The sequence below is a fragment of the Heterocephalus glaber genome, unplaced genomic scaffold, assembly GCF_053883595.1.
Source record: "Heterocephalus glaber isolate CG9 unplaced genomic scaffold, H.glaber_assembly_v1.0 deba00001778, whole genome shotgun sequence".
NCBI lineage: Eukaryota > Metazoa > Chordata > Mammalia > Rodentia > Bathyergidae > Heterocephalus > Heterocephalus glaber.
The window spans coordinates 3,942,152-3,959,505 of NW_028258465.1; the positions used below are offsets into that span (position 1 = coordinate 3,942,152).

Below are 17,354 nucleotides of genomic sequence, written 5' to 3' on the forward strand. Positions count from 1 at the left end.
TAGTTAAAGAGTAAAAACACAAATGCAAGTTACTGATTGCTATTTCCCCTAGTGTAAGACAAAACAGTTGTTGCAAGTTGCCTTAGTCTGACTTTCTGGAAGAAGAAGTGGTCTGACTACAAGGGATTTTCAAATGAACTCACAACAAGTTGGAGAAAAGTTTAAGTGGAGTTTTTAACTCACTAGCAGAGAGGAAAAAGCCCAAATAAAGCTCAAGCTGGTTAAACATCCCAAAAAATTACCATACAGCATTTTATAAGTCCACAGTCAATGTTCCAAAGTCCATAACCTATCAGAAAAGGCATTTTTTCTCCCCTGTACACATAAATGATGAAGACCATGCCTAGGTGGGAGAAAAGGTTCAGGTATTTTTAATCTATCAAAGATTTGTACATTTGTCTAGAGGCCTTACTAGTAGTAGAGAAAGTAGTCCAAACCTGTAGCTCAGCTCTTAATGGAGGCTTCAGAAAGGGCTCTGTCGGCCTTGCTTCAGATCACCCTGGGACAGAGGATATGTGACGATCACTGACAGAGTTCCCCTTTCACCTCACAGAGGAGTCCAGATAGGGACAAGATGTGGAGATTTTCTGCGGATTACCCGGACGGGGTGTCTGGAGCTAGTTTCTTCTGAGGGACCTTTGGGTGTCCGCCGGAGAGTACCCCTGGCCATGACCCCTCTGTTGTCACCTCAGCTTCTGATAGTTCCATGCAATCAGAGATCTGTCCCTGAAAGGAACCCAGTTGCCTATCTGGTCAACGTTCCACCCGCCATTGGTGTCATGGGAGTGGGGATTCACCAGAGGACAACTGGAGAAGCCTGGCCCCTGCTTTGAGAGTGGCAGCTGCCCTACAGGCAGTTACTAGCTAGCAGAGTAACCACTGTTTGGGCAGCTTTCTGTAAGGGACAGAGAAAAGCCTGAACTGTCTTTATCTGAGACCATTTCATAAGAGGCCCATTTTACAACATTTTTAAGCAACTCAGTTCAAATGCAACATATACAAAACAATAAAATATAATTTTAACAAAAGACAGTGCATAAAAAGAACAAGAAATTTCCAAACATTTAAAACACACAACTAAAAAAAAATACACAGCTTAAAATTAAGGCACTTTTGAAACAAAAGCCAAAACGAAGGCCAGAATGTATGAAACAGAAACCAGAATCTGTGAAACAAATGTCCAGAGCCTGAGAAATGAAAAGTTACAATCTATGAAGCAAAAAGACCAAAGTTAGGACCTATGGGACAAAAGCAAAGTCTTACCTCCCACAGTAATCTCGGTGGAAGACCTCCAAGATGGTATAGGGGGGAAAGATGTGATTCCCAAACCTACTAGATACCGACACGCGAGTTCGTGTTCTCTAAAATCGAAGAATGAATTCTAGGAACAACGGAGGTTAAGAGTGGGAAGAATTTATTGAAAGAAAGCTTCTGTCTGAGAGACAGAAAGGGACCGGAAAGTGGGTTGCCCCAAATTGATGTATTTTAAATGGTGACTGAAGCTGGGCATTGTAGGGAACAGGGAAAGAGGACGTTACTAGAACCTCTGCAGTAAGTCCTAGTCTCCTGGGAGCCACGGCAGCACAAGGCGAATCACAGGAAAGGTAGAAAAATGAGACTGAGCCGGGGATTTAGCTCAGTGGTTCCGGCGCCTGCCTCGAAAGCGCAAGGTCCCAAGTTCAATCCCCGGTACAAAAAAAAAAAAGAAAAATAAGACTGAGAAGAAGCTGAGCTTTGGGTCTGATTGGTGCTGCTCTGGGCGGCAGAGACAAAAGCCCGCAGTTTACCATACATCAGGAGAAACAAATATAACAAATGACTTGCAGAGAGTTCAGTACATCCACGTAAACAAGATGGTAACAGTCCAAGAACAATGAGGAACTGAGTAGATGTTTGTTTCTCCCAGGATGTTTCTTGTCCTGGAGAATCACAGCATCACCCAATCACTGAGGTCTCAGTTGTGACCGGAGGCCAAAATGGAGTTATGTCTCGGAATTCCATAGCTGGGCTGTAGGCAGAACTAGGCTAACCAAATGATTTTACCCTAAAATTATGTAGCATTGCTCCCGACAGGGCATGGTGGCATGCCTGTAATCCCAGCACACAGGAGGCTGAGGCAAGAGGGTCGCCAAGAATTGGAGGCCAGCCTGAGCTATGTAGTGAGTTTAAAGACAACCTGAACTACATAATGAGACACTGTCTCAAAAAACCAAACCAAACCAACCAACCAAACGAATGGTGACTGCCCATGAGACTGTATAAGAAACTGAAATACTTGGATTAAAAACATCTCAAACTTAATATAGCTTTGAAATGAAATATATTTTATAGACTACTTGTTAAAATTTTTAAGCCAAACATGCCACATACAATTCAGTCTAATTTAATTGGATAATCATCATAGTCACTCAACGAAAGTATCATTTAAAATAGGAATTTTTGGTACTTTACTGGTATAAGCAGAGAATCAAGCTCAAGTAGCTGCTTCAGACTCACTAGGACAGATTGAAGCCTGCTGGCCCTGGCTCCTGGAGTTTCTGGACAAGCTAACAGTCTGCGTTTCTAGTTCCTTCCTGACCCTCCTGTGGGATAAGCCACCGATACAGGTCATGTGATACCAAATTTATGGACAGGCACATAGAAAAATGGCACAATGCCCTGTCACATTGCCTCAGCTCCTTCCCTCATTCATTCATTCATTCATTTGCAATGCTGGGATCAAACCTAGGAGCCATGTGGGTATTAGGCAAGTGTTCTATTGCTGAGCTACATCCTCAGCTCTCCTCTTCGGTCTTAAAGAAATAAAACATTGCAGGTGCAGTTAAATATGTGTTCCTGTTCTGTCACCCAAGGAGATAACCACTGGTAATCATTTCCATGTGTATATCTCCAATACTATTGCTGCAAATATACTGTATCCAAAAGGAAGGTAATTGGGGTGTTTTAAAATTGTATATAAGCTATACGGCAGGTATCTTTTTGGGGGATTTTTTTTTTTTTTTGGCACCAGGGATGGAACTCGGGACCATGTGCTTGCTAACCAGGCAGTGAAACCACTGAGCTAAATCTCTGGCCCAGCAGGTATCTTTTTGTAATGTGCATTTTTCTCTGTTTTTGCACCATACTGAATTTGGGTAAGTTAACCAGCTGACCTTGAACTTATAGCCTCCTTCCTCAGTGGCCTCCCCACCAGTAGCTGGGGTTAGACATGTGCCTCCACGCCCAGCTTGCAGTTTGCTTTTTCTATTTGAAGTATTCATGTTAGTATATGTTCCCTCCCAGATACACAGTATAACCACAGTGGTTACATAATAGGCCACATTTATTTTATGTGTTCTTTCACTGATACATTTAAGTCTCCATGGGCAAACTAATGGTTATGTAACCAACTGGCAGTTTTTGCTCACCTCTTTTTCTTGGGGGCTGTTAGTCCTTGGCTTCTCTGAGTTCTCGTGTCCCAGTATACATACTTAGGAAAGGTAGCGTCTTAGCCCCAGAGCAGCCACTGTTGATCAGCTTATACAGACCTGATAAAAAGCGCATCAGGGAACATTGGGAGGAGCCTTGAAGGAAATTGTTCTCCCTAGTTAAAAAGGGAGAAAGCTGCATTTGCCTTTGGATACTGAGTTTAAGAGTTGTAACAGCAGTAGCAGTTACCATGAGATGTGGATTACAGACCTGAGAGTGACCTGTTAGGAGTTTGATACTGTACCAAATCATCCACCCACCCCCCCCTTTTTGGCACCAGGGATCAAACTCTGGACCTTGCGGAACCACTGAGTCTCAACTCCTTTTTATGTGACAGTTGTTTTTGGGTTTTTTTGTTTTTTTAATTTAACCAGCTTTAGTTGAATATTTGGTTACTTGGAACCAAAGCATCATGGTGCAAGGTAGTTTACATTTTAAAAAAGTATTGCAGTAAAGATTCTTGAAATTGTTCTCTTGTGCCAAATGCAAGTTTAGCTAAAAGTAGAATGTGTTCATATTCAGCTTGGTATATACTTCTGCCGGCACTATTTGCTGGTATTGTCCAATCTCAATGGCAGTATTGTCAGTGGCTCCTGTTTGTGTCTTGAAGCATGATCTTGATTTACATTGCCTAGGTGATTAGGAACCAGTTTTTCTGTTTATGATGGCCTTTAGTTGCACTGTCGTGGCCTCCTCGATGGCCTGAATCAATTCAAAATGTTTAATTTTCATGGTCATTTTGACTTTCCATTGAATAAGGTGGATGAGAACACAGTGTCAGAGTTTTACAGGCCTGCCTTTCTGTTGGATAGCGCTCGTAAGAAGCGTTCAGCATATTTTTGATCACACCTAGTAAAGACATGAGAGAGACCTTCCAGGGACCCCAGCTGTGGGTCTCAATCTCCTGCAAGGGAATACAATGCAAGTGAGAGAGAACCAAAGAAAGACACAGAAAAGAGACGTTCAGAGAAAGGGGGTCTGGGATGGTCTATGCTGCTCTGGGCAACAAAGACAGAAGGCACGCAAGACCCCAGTATTGTTGATTACAAGCGCGAGAAGAGGCAGGGCAGGTACAGTGAGACACCTGCGTCTGGCGATACGGTTATCACAGGCAAGGCTGTAAAACGAGGCGCTGCTTTCTTGCAGGAGAAAACAAATGGAGACCAGGACTGAGTTGTTGTTAACGAGTTACCCATCAGGTCAGTGAGGGAGGCTGTAACTCAGGGAATGGGATTTAGTTGGGGTCACGGTGACCTCGGCTGGATGTTAGCTCCACAGACCGGGACTCAGTCTCCTGGGCAGCCTTTGGCAGAGGAGCTGTGCTGGCCCAGCTCTGCCGTTCGACGTGCCCATGTGAGTCCCGTAGGCCTTGATCAGACTCCTGATACGATGCCGCCGGATTGTGGGGAAGCAAGGGGCTCATGGCACCGAGAGCCTGCCAGTAAACTGGGCGGAGTGTCCACTGTAAGGACTTCAGAACTGCCCCAGAAAGTGGCTCCAGTGGTGGGATACGTGTGTTTGAAGAAAGAGGGAGTTTTTTGAAGGAATTAATGGCAATATACTACTTTAATTTTTTTATTACTATTTGAGCACGTACAATATTTTTTCATTAGCCCACCCGTGTGTATCTTTTGTCTAGTGTAATGTTACAGTTTTTTCCTTACTGTGAACATTCTGTATATTTTGAAACTGATCTTTTAAATGCATTGTTTATATACATACATACATTACAAATTATCTTCTAGTATATGGCCTGTCATAAGCTTTGTTTATGGTATTTATTGTAATTTTTAAAGAATTTAGTTAAATCAAATTTTTTCTTTTAGCATTGTGTTCTGTCTTGTTTAGAAAGTCTTTCTCTCATCCAGGTCATAGTGACACTCTCCTCTGCTTTTTTCTAAAGTTTGTTGAGGGTTTGGCTTCTGACACAGGTCTTCCTTTTGTGGTCGACTCTGAAGAAGAGTTGTTTCACAGTCTGCGCTAGTGATTTACTCTGAATGCTGCTCTGCTCTAAGGGCATTGTTTTCTGGCCCTGTGCCAATTCTGTTATTTTAGTTAGTCTAACTTCATAAAGAGAAGTTTGTTAATCTTACTAATCTGGATTTTCTTGATTGTACTTGTTAATTTGTTTTTTCATAAGAACTTTTGCTTAAGGGGTCACACAGAAAACAAAACAAAACAACCAGCTACCAAGCTGCCAGGTTGTCGATTGGCCTTGAATTAAATTTGTATATATTGGGCTGGGGATTTAGCTCAGTGGCCTGCCTCACATTCGTAAGGTTCTGAGTTCTATCCCTGGTACCCCCCCACACCCCAAAATTGTATATAGCTTTTGTACTTTATTGTGTTTCAATAATGTCTTACAAAATTTTGCTTTTAGTGGATTTTGTATGCCTCATTCTCTTACTCTGATTATTTCAAGGAATCATATAATTTTGTATGTGATTACATTTTCTAATTGGTTTTCACTGGGGAAAATCTGTTTTTTTTTTTTCCTTCTTCTTTTTCTTTTGGTATTGGGGATCGAACTCAGGAACTCAGGACCTTCTGCTTGCGAGGCAGGTGACAGAACCACTGAGCTAAATCTCTGGCCGGAAAATTTGATTTTTTGCTAAGCTTTTAGCACTGGGGATATAGTGTAGCTCAGTGGTAGAATATGTCCTTGACATGCTTATGGCCCTGCATTCAATCTCCAGAACTTAAAAAAAAAGACCTTTTAAAAGCTGAACATGATGTGTTCAGGAAGTTGACAGAGCACAGTGTCAGAAGTTGTCTCCAAAATTCACATTATGTAACGACGACTCAAGAAAGAGCATCACCGCACTTTCAATCCCTGGAGTATTGTCTCTTCCCAGTTATTATCGCCTACCTTTTCAAAAAGTAGCCATTATCTTGGCCTAGTTTTGCTTATTTTTAACCTTAAGTATCCTCGTATATGTGGCTTTCTTTGATGTCTGTCATCTTTTACTCCATCTAATGACTGTGAGACTCACCTATGCCTGTGTGTTGCATTTTCCTTCCTATGTGGTGTTCCACTGCGAGGTTGTGTCTCGTGCACTCCTTCTGCTGTTGGTAAGTGGTTAGGTTTTCTTTCCAGTTCTGGGGCTGATGAGTAGTGACCTTAGAAACATTCATGTTGATGTCTTCTGGTGTCCACATATGTCGCTCAGGAGTGGAATCACTGTGTGGGTGGATGTACTTAGTTCAGCTTTTGCCACTTCCTGACAGTTTTCCTGAAGGAGTCCACACTCCACTGTCACAGTGTATGCGAGTTTCAGATAACTCCACATCCTCGCCTACTTTTGTTATTGGAAGTCTTATATTTTAGTCTTTTGCTGAGTTTGTTGGAGTATCTGATTTGGATTTTAATTTAAATTTCCCTAATGACTGAGATCAAGCAACTCTTCATGTACTTCTCAGTAATTTAGCTACTCTTATGGGGCACTTCAAGATTCTCTGTTGGGTTGTTCCATAATTTTTATATTGATTGTAGGAGTTCCTTAAAAATTCTTGATTGTACATTGTGATAGTTTTCTCTCAACCCATGCCTTGCCTTCTTGGTTTGTTCGTTCATTCATTTACTTTGCAGTACTGGGGATTGTGCATTCTAGGCAAGCACCCTATCACTGAGCTACATGTCCAGCCCATTTTGAAAATTTTATTTTGTTACAGGGTCTTGCTAAGTTGCCCAAACTGGGTTTGTACTTGTGAACTCACTGCCTCAACCTCTAAAGTAGGTGTGGATCACTATACTAGCTGTATCCTATCTTAAAGGTCTTAAAGTTAGTTCCCCAAATAAATCTAAATCTGAATCCTAACAGAGGTCAGGAACCACATATGGCTATTGGGCAGCTGAGATGTAGTGAGTCTGAGTTGTGGTAACTGCCAAATAAATGTCTATTTAAAGATCATAGCATTAAAAGAATGTAAAATATCTTGCTAATAAATTTCAGCTATAAAGGGTTAACTAGACCATGATATAAGGTTAATTTCACTTCTTCTAGAAAGCTTAAGAATTACATAATTTGCTAACTCTATATTTTTGAATTCTGGAAGTGTCCTGGCCTCAACTTTCTGTAATAGAAGACATCTTCCATAATCTGCAATCCAAGATGGTAATCATTAGTTATATGTGGATATTGAACATTTAAAATGTAGCTAAGGGAACCTCAAGGCTGAATTTTTCATTTAATTTTGGTTGATTCAGAGTTAAATCCCCATATATTGCTAGTGACTACTACATTGGACAGCACAGTTCTTGTTTTAATATTTATTATCTCAGATTTAGGTTGACGGTTTACATATAATGGATTTTTCGTAGGAGGCAAGTTTTATTTTTCTTCTACATGGAAATCTAATTGACCAAGCAGCAAGGAAAAGGATGCCTTTCCTGCTTTTAGAGTCTTATTTTATTCCTTTGGCCCATTTGTTCATGTGCTAAATAATGCAGTCTTTGATCAGTGGTAGGGCAAGTGCTCGGTCCATCTCTTCCTCAGGAGCGTCTGGGCCATCATTGACCCTTTCTGGTTTCCACATAAATATTAAAAGTAGCTCACCAGTTTTCATAGAATACTTCTAAGACTTTGCTTGGGATTGTTTTGGATCTGTGGTTCATCTAGTCATGAAGATGATATAGCCATCTATTTAGGGCTTTAACATGGTGCTTTTCTGTGGAAAGGTCTTGTACATCTGTGGTTAGGCCTCTTCCTTTCTGTTTGCTGTTATAAGTGGTGCTGTTCATCATCTCTTCTCTTACTTTTTCTGGTGTATAAAAATAGAACTGAGGGCCGGGGATTTAGCTCAGTGGTTCTGCTGCCTGCCTTGCAAGCACAAGGTCCCAAGTTTGATCCCTGGTACCAAAAAAAAAAAAAAAGAACTGATTTAGACTGTTGTTCTCATATGTAACAGTAGTACAAAATTAACCTTAGAGAGTCTTAGATTTTCTGCATATCACATTCTGCCACTTATGAGTAATGACAGTTTTTCTGATTCTTACTCATTTTGTCATTGTAACATCTTTTTGCTTTATTTTCCTGACCAGTTAGTTGCTCCGTGTGCAGAGATCAGCAAACTATGAAGGACCAGATAGAAATGCAGCCAGTAATCCCTGCTTAAACGAGTGGACATAGACTTTGGTGTGTTACTTAGGGTCACGGTAGGCTTTGAGTGCTGAGCGATGTGTGTTGGTTAATTTGAAGGGCTGTACACTGTTACGTACAGTTTGTTAAAACCTCAGCCCTCCCTTTTGACAGAACTGGGGGAGGAACACAAGTGCTTAGTTACATCCCGTACCATTTTGTTTTTATTTTGAGACAGGGTTTTACTAAGTTTTCCCTGGCTCCAAACTCTCAATGTTCCTGCCTCATCCCCAGTCACTGGGACTACAGGTGTGCCCCGCCACACCCAGCTAAAAAGGACTGGTTTACAGGGAATTGGAGAGGGAAAGTGATTTATAACCGTGAAGGACAGGGTAAGGCATTTCCCTAGTAGACTGGTCACTGCCGGGGAGTTTGTGAATACCTTGAGCGTGCTCAGGTCTACGTAGACTAAAGCTTGTCTCTCTGAATCTGCAGGAGCAGCAGAAATGAAGGTACACATGCACACGAAGTTCTGCCTCATCTGCCTGCTGACGTTTGTCTTCCACCACTGCAACCACTGCCATGAAGAGCATGACCATGGCCCAGAGGAGCTGCACAGACACCACCGCGGGATGACAGAGCCGGAGCCCAGCAAGTTCTCTGTGCAGGACGCCGAGAACGAGCAGAGATACTATATTGAGAGACTCTTTGATCGTTATGGCGAAAATGGAAGATTATCCTTTTTCGGCCTGGAGAAACTTTTAACAAACTTGGGCCTGGGAGAGATAAAGGTAGTGGAGATCAGCCACGAGGATCTGGGCCACGACCACGTCTCTCACCTGGACATGCTGGCCGTCCAGGAGGGCAGGCACTCCCACTCCCACAGCCACCAGCATGCCCACGAGCCCGCCAGCCCGGAGAACCAGACTGCGCGCACCCTGCCGGCGAGGAGGAGTCACAAGTGTGACCCCATGAAGGAGGCCCTCGGAGCGCCTGCAAAGTCGGAGGACAAGCACACGCACGACCACGGCCCCCGCCCACGCCCTCACCCTCACCGCCTGCACCAGCACCTGGACCACAGCGGCGCCAGCCACATCCACAACGGCTCTGCCCCCCGCGGGCAGCCTGGGGAGCCCAGCCGCGTGCCAGCCACAGAGACAAATAAGACACAGGAGCAGGCGGAACTCAAGCCCCGGAGAGGACGGAAGGACAAAGGGAAGAAAAATAACGAGAACTCTGAGGTCATCACGCCAGGCCTGCCCCCTGCCCATGCCCAGGGAGAACCCTATGAGCATAATCGGGTGCACAAGCCCGATCGCGCGCATAACCCTGGCCATTCTCACATTCACCCGGAGCACAACGGGCACGACCCTGGTCACGGGCATCAGGACCGGGCGTCTGAGGACGAAGGAGAGCTTCGGCACGCCCGGAAGCGAGAAGCACCACACGTCAAAAAAAGTGCAATGTATTCAGCTGCTAGTCACAAAGATCACGGTGAGGATGACCACCACCACGAGGTGAGTTTACGTCGAACAGCCCATGGTCACTCTGTGGTCTGCAGTAGTCCTGTAACGTTTTGGGTAAAGACAGAGATTGCCACCGGGATAGTCTGGCATATTTTAGCTTGCTTCGAATGTTTCCATAGGGACCATCAGGGAAGATCCCTGACAGAGTGTTAAGTAATCCCAGTCTGTGTGACTTGTATTCCTTTTCTTCTCAAGTCTGGGGTTCCTCAATCTGTGTGTTTACACATAGTTAGAAAATACATTCCTGCCAGGCATCATGGCGCATGCCTGTGATCCCAGCACTTGGAAGGCCGAGGCAGGAGAATCGCCATGAGTTTGAGGCCAGCTGGGGACACATAGCAAGACCCGGTCTCAAAAAACAGAAACCAAACCAAACCAAACAAAACCTTCCTTATTTTAGCTCTTCATTTTATCGTGGTCATACGAATTGACCGGTTTTCACTGTTACCATCAGCTGGTTTCTAGATACTTAAAAATGAGCACTGTTTGTTATTCAACCTGTCCTCCTGAGGAGGACCTAGAAGACTTTATTTTTCATGATTGCTGTTATCAGATTAGCCCTTGAGTGGTTCCGTCATGGTTCTAACGCCACAGCCAGGAGTTTGGTACATGTGATGGGCTTGTCTTCTCTGTTGCTCGATGAAAAAGCCATGTAGCCAGGAGCGAGGTCTTTTCCCAGGTCTTTGACAGACATGGGTGAACTAGGACGTGTGTCAGACCAAACTCCTGGGCAGTGAGGAGGTCCTGGCACCTTCTGAGTGTTATACTCCTGCACACTTTGCACATTTCATTGCTCCTCCTCAATTTTTAAAAACTACCTTAAGCACGCTAATTTTTGTCTCATTAAAGGTATGCCAACACACTTGTTTATTCTGATTTTTAACATTTTATTAAAGTTCAGGGAAATGTGTTGAGTGTGTTTTGTTTGTGTGACTAGAGAGCAGCAACATCAACTGTGGAAAATGACCTTACCTTTTGCTGTTTCTGTCACTGTCACCATCTGAGTAAACAGTATTGTATTTCTTCTCTGGGTAAGTTATCAAATACTGTTTTTTAGCAGTTATGAACATGGATTTAAAAATACCTCAGATCTTCGTGTGATTTCAGGTGTGCATGTGTTACTTGGGTGCTTCCCCAGGGCCCTCTGCTGCAGTAACAAGCTCCTGCTGTCCGGGTTCACGTGTGCGGGGCCTGACACCTGGATCAGACGCCTGCTCAGCAGCCCTGCGAGTTTGACAGTGCAGAAATGCTCTTAGGAGCGCACTGAGGGGGTCCGGCATGGTCATTAAGACCTAAGAAGAATCATGTATCTTTGTAGGTTTTGAGTTTGTTTCTGCGGTTTAGTGGTTTTGTTGGTTTGTTTCAGTTTTGGGCCATAGACAGATGCAGCTGCGGGATGCGCATCAGTAAACAAGCGTGCAGGCGGGATGTGTGTGGAAGGGGCCAGGCCACCCTTGCCGTCGCTGTCAGTAATCCTCCTCGGCTCCACTTCTGCCATTTAATTTAAGCCTCTAGTTTATTTATTTATTTATTTATTTATTTTTGGTACCAGGGATCGAACTCGGGACCTTGTGCTTGCGAGGCAGGCGCCGGAACCACTGAGCTAAATCCTCATTTATTTTGAAAGTACCAGAGGATGAACCTGCCTTTTTTGTCTTCCAGTTTAGTCTCCCTCAATTGCTTTGGGCTGAAGTTCCCCAATACTGTATTCATCTGTTTTTTCTTAATGGGTTTTGTGGTTGTCATGCTGGGATCGAACCCAGGATCTTGTGCATGCTGGGCAGGTGCTCAGGTTGTGAGCGCCTTTGCCAGTGAAAATGTCTGTGTTGCTAATTTGGAGTCATCGATGATTGCAGTTTGGTAGGGAAATTATTTTTCTCCTCATAGAATCTTAGGGCTGTAGTTATGAATCATTATCTTTTATGTGTGGAAAAAATGATTAAAATCCATAGAAAGTCTTGAGACTTTTGTAGTTGAATGTATCCTAAGTGCCTGTAAAAAGTCTTTATTTGTGTTACATTCCTGTATGTTGCACATTATTTTCCAGTAACATTTAGACTAGTTTCATTATGCACTGATTCGTGTATATCTTTTGCATAACCTTGAAGACCTTCTCTTACCAGCTGTGCTGTGATCTCCTTGCAGTGTTTGAATGGCACTCAGCTGCTGAAACACTTTGGGCATGGGGCCAACACCCCCATCTCACCGACACTGTTCACCTACCTGTGCCCCGCACTGCTCTACCAGATCGACAGCAGGCTGTGCATTGAGCATTTTGACAGACTTTTAGTTGAAGATTTAAGTAAGGAGAAGCATCTCATTCCTGAAGATAAGTCAAACATAGGGGCCTCAGGTAAGAAAGAAATTTGTTCCTTAAAGCACTGTAGTACCTGCACTTATCTTTTAAACTATCCTTCAGTTAGAAAGCAGTTCCAAGGGGTTGGCTTTCGTCTGGGTTAAAACCCTAATATGCCTTAACCTGGGTTCGATAACTCTGGGGAAGACAGGAAGCGCACAGTGCGCTCGGTTATCTCGTGTGGCGTGGTGGCGTGCCTTGCTGTGGATGGGGAGCTGGTTTAGAGGGAAAGAAGCTTCCTGACTGGACCCTTCTTGGTGAGCGAATGGAAAGAGTGGGCCCTGATTGAAGTTATTTGGTGTGATGATGATTTGATCTTTAGCAGGGTTAGGGGCCTTGTGTGAAAAGCAAAGGTGATGAAATGCTTAAAGAATGAAAGGGGGTGAGTGTAGTTGAACCCCAGGGTCGTCTCAGAAGCCCGCTGGCTGGCGTGCACTCGCCTTGCTTTCCCTGGGCAGCTTCCGTGAGGGTCCGCTTGTGCCCTGCGCACGCTCTGGGCCTTTCCCACAGGCTCCTCCTCATCATGTTTCAAAACTTCTCTGCACAAGACTTTGCACCTCTTACCAAGTATCACAGGCCATTCCAGCTCATTCTTCTGATAGGATCTGGAGTCTTCTACTTTCTTCTTCTTTTTCTCTTTTCCTTCCTTGTATAACAGGCTCTGAAGTCCAGTTGAGTCTGTCTCTTAAAGTCCTTCTAACTCCACCCACTCCGTCATAACTTCACTTACTTAGTTTTGGATTTTCAGAAAACTTCATTACCCTCCCTGCCTGTGTTCTCGTTGCAAGACAACCATAGCCCTTAAATGAGATTTATCTTTCTAAAATGTGAATGTGGTTCTCTGGCGTAAAAGTTGGTGACAGCTAATGTTTAGTTAATGCATCATTTTTATTTTATTTACTTGACAAATACACCTTGCAGGCTCTGTGTTAAACTCAGCCACATCCCTGTCCCACATCTTGGGAGGCGGGTGGTGCTGCTCTCCCTTGTAGCCCCCACCTTGCAGAGGTAGGAGGTGGCATTGCTGGAATTCCAGCCTGTGGAGTTGACCATTTTCCTCTCCGTGTACTGCTTGGTTTACATGCATTTTTTCTCACTAAATTTCAGGAATAACCCTGATGTTTTGTGACTTTTTTAGTAGATAAGGAAAGTGAGGCATGAAGAAGTTCAGGAACTTGCACCCAGTTCCCTCACCCACCGAGAGGCAGAGCCCGCAGACCACGAGGCTTGTGTGGTGAAACCTCTTGCCCTCCTCTTCTCCATGTGGTTAGATCCGGCATGGCCTTGTGAGCCTGGCTTCTGACCACTCTACGTGGTGCTTCTTGCTGTCCTGCTAGCGTTTTCCTTTGAATCCCACGAGAGCTTGCCGGATGTCATGTGCCTATGGCAGCTGCTTCTCCTGCATTGAGCTACCGTACGGTTCAAAGTTCAGTCCTGCGCGTGGCCATGGGCCTGCCTTCCGTATGTGACACCTGCTCTCTGCTGTCCCACCCTCACCTTCATTTCTCTCTCCTGTCCTCAGCTATGCCCTGGATGATACCTTTGCTGGCATTCTTCTCTGCCTCTCGATGCAGCTCAGGCAGCAGCCCCTCTGGCTTGATGTACTGCTGTCCTGCCCTTCAGCTTTCCTTCCTTGACCTTGGGGACTCTTTAACAACTGGCTTAGCGTGTTTTGGTTGGACTTATTTGCTTTAAGGTAGTGACTGGAGCTTTCGTCTCTTTATCCCTAGTGCCATAGGTAATGACAGCTTTAGATGTAAAGTAACGACTCACACTTGATCAAGTGAGTAAGCTGCTGAATAGCAGTTTCCAAGCCTCCAGTTATAATCCAGGAAGGGTGCTTGTTGAGATGCAGTTAGTGAGCTTCCATCGCCATTATTGCTGACCTCGGTAGTAAAATGCCTTCAGAACAAGTTGGGTTTCCATGAACTGCTTCACCATATTCGAAACTGTTGATGGAGTCGCCCTGAATTTAGAATGATGAACACAGTTCTGCTGCTGTTGCCTCAAAAGTAGTGGCCCTAGAGGGCACTAACCAGAGTAACTAAAATGCTACACATGAATCTAAACTGAAAACTGTATTTCACAAGGTGAAAGATTGAAAGGACAGAGTTTTTTTTAATGTTTCATAGTGTAAGAATAAAATGGGTATGTTTAGGAATATCAGATTCCAGAGTGGAAGAATTTTATCAGGGTAGAAATAGTCTTAAAGCTTGAAAGAGAATACATTGCATATTTAAGGTTGAATTTCCTAGGCACCTACATTTACATTTTGGTTAATTTTTTAATAGGAAAATAACCTTAGAGTATGTAATTTAATTATACTAGGCTGTACTTAGAGGAACCTTAAAACATGCTGAACTAAACACCTTTACAAGGCCAAGGCTATTTCCTGTATCCGTTTATTCATTTGTTCATTTTTGGGATGGGATATTGCTGATTTGTCCAGGCTGGTGTCAAACTCATGGGCTCAGGTAATCCTCCTGCCTCAGCCTCCCAAGAACTGAGATTGCATGTGATGTGCACACCGCTGCACCTGGCTCCTTTATTAAGCCCACGAGGTGAGCACTTTTATTTTCCATTGGGTGAGGAAAAGGAGGCTTAGATGCTGTTGACAGACCTGTAACATTGTAAGATTGAAAGTTATAAGTATTCACTCGGAAAAGCCTGAGAGGAAATTGTACTAGTTTTGAAAACAAGTACGTTACTAATAGTGAATATTGATTAGTGGCCTGCAGGTGGTTATTAGCAGAGTCAGAAATGCAGCTTGAATTAATTATGCCTTGATAGATGCTAATAATTGTTAGCAAGAATGCCCTGCTAGTAATTATTTTTAATGACTGCTGCACCATTAAGAAAGGTTAACTTGTACTATATAAATCTCCCATAGTGACAGAGCCACTACCTCATTAACGTTGCTCAAAGAGCGCTGTAAACCAAATATGCTGTGTACTGTGTGTGATGGAAACCCATTGTTTCCTGGGATTGGCTCGTCAGTCAAGGGTTGACCCTCGCTTAATTACTGGGGGGTGGGGGGGTGTGTGTTTGTCTGTGAATAGGCCGCTAAGCAGTTTCTGCCAATTAAAATGCCGAAGCAGTGTGGAAATCTGCCATCGTGCACTTGGTTCGCACCAAGTTAATTAGGAAGTTTCCACAGATGAGCGCTTCTACCTAAAAAAATGCATTTGCTCTCTTGATGAGAAATGGAGTTGGTGAATAACTGAGCTTGAAGACCTTTCACGTTTTAAGGGACCTAATTTGCAGAATAAGTGAAGCTTGTTTCAGACATTTAGTGCTTTTTATTGCATGTGGTGTCTTGGGTACAAATAAAGGAAACATTCTCTAGTTAGGTTTAATAGCTTGTCTGTTGTTAGTGTGGTATAGGCCTTTTTAAAAGATACCTTTATACTTTTTTTGTTTTGTTGCAGTTTGCTTTATACCAAGTAAATTGTGATTGAAAAAGCACGATATGCTTAGAAATCAAAACACTTTATTACTTTCATTGCTTTGTTTTCCAATGCCTTGGAAACTAGGGAATTTGGCTAGAGTTTGTAGGAGCTTAAATTTAAATGTTTTATTTTCTAAAAACAAAATAACGAAGTAATTTTAAGCATAAAAAATTCTAAACAGCTTCACACTTCTTCTTATAGGTCAAAAGGATTGTTTTCCTTTATGAAGGTTTACAAGTTGTTAGAAGAATTGACTATCTCATTTGTAGTGCCAGAGATCTGAGATTATTTTTTAAAACATTAAAAGTGAATAATTGAGAATAAGAAAACATGTTTATGATAAGTGTACAAGGGAATGGTGGCGCTATCTTGCTAGTGAAACAGTTGTCATGGAATAGTAATCTATAGAAAATAATCTAGATGTGTTCTGATTTATTTCCTTACTCCTTAGGGCTGGCAGGAATAAGCGATAATTCATGTTAAATGGGAGATAAGTGTGTACTGATAATTTTATGTAGTTACAAGTTTGTCGTGTTGTGCTCTTGTCTCTACTTCTAACTAGGTCAAGTTTTGAAAGCTTACTATTTAGATTTAGTATTCCTTCTTAACTTTCATATTTAATTTCACTTAATTTTTCTTATAGATTTTCCTGTGAAACCACCTTAATGAGGTAAAAAATGAGTTATTAAATAAAACACATGGCCAAGAATTTTCTGAAAATAGGTGATGATTTCATGGAAAAAACAGTGGTTTAAAAGTTATAAGATTTTTGGGTTAGGTGTTTTTGTCTTTTTCTTTTTAATCAGTGCCAGGGATGTAACCCGGGGCCTCCCGCGTGGTAGGCGAGGGCTGTGCCACTTGGTTATGTCCCCCATCCCGGGTCAGTTTTGACTTTGCTATTCAACTTTTTGGTACAGTGATAAAATACAGGTATCATACAATTAGCTATTTGCACATATATGTCTTTTAGGACCGGGGATTTAGCTCAGTGGTGCTGCCGCCTTCCTCACAAGCAGAAGGTCCAGAGTTCGATCCTCAGTACCAAAAAAACAAAAAAAGGAATTAAGGAAAGATTTTCTGTTATTTTGCTACTTGTTTTCCATATATCTTAGAGCTTTTTTGTCCCTCATTTCTTGTATTACTGTCTTTTATTGTGTTTAGTTGATTTTTGTTGGAGAGAAATGTTTAAATTCCTTTCTTATGTGTATATTCTATACCTTACTTTGTGGTTATCATGGCCATTACATTTAATCTCCTAAAGGTATAACGCAAATTTTTATTTATGCCAGTATAGCACCAATACCGTACATGAATTCTGCTTCTTCATAGCTCCATCCCCATCGCTTTCAAGTGTTGATGTCATAGAATCCTATCCTTATACATTTTTGTGCCCCTAAACATAAGCTAGTAATTTAAAAAATGCATTAGTCTCTTAAATGATGTAGAAAACAAAATGAAGAGTTACAGCAAAGCAAAG

General features: G+C 42.7%; 1 protein-coding gene across 6 annotated transcripts in view; it reads left to right on the top strand.

The window, feature by feature from the left end:
- Positions 1–17,354, top strand: part of Slc39a10 (solute carrier family 39 member 10) — a 117,726-nt gene that overhangs the window by 70,047 nt on the left and 30,325 nt on the right. For 5 of the 6 annotated variants that reach the window (XM_004868950.4, XM_004868949.4, XM_004868953.3 and 2 more), the window contains exons 2-3: positions 9,042–10,063; positions 12,218–12,425. In XM_004868950.4, coding sequence (XP_004869007.2) covers positions 9,053–10,063; positions 12,218–12,425 — 1,219 coding nt within the window. In that variant the 5' untranslated portion in view covers positions 9,042–9,052. Of the gene's footprint in view, positions 1–8,509; positions 8,604–9,041; positions 10,064–12,217; positions 12,426–17,354 lie in introns of those variants that run through there. The other variant, XM_004868951.4, reaches the window with a different exon arrangement.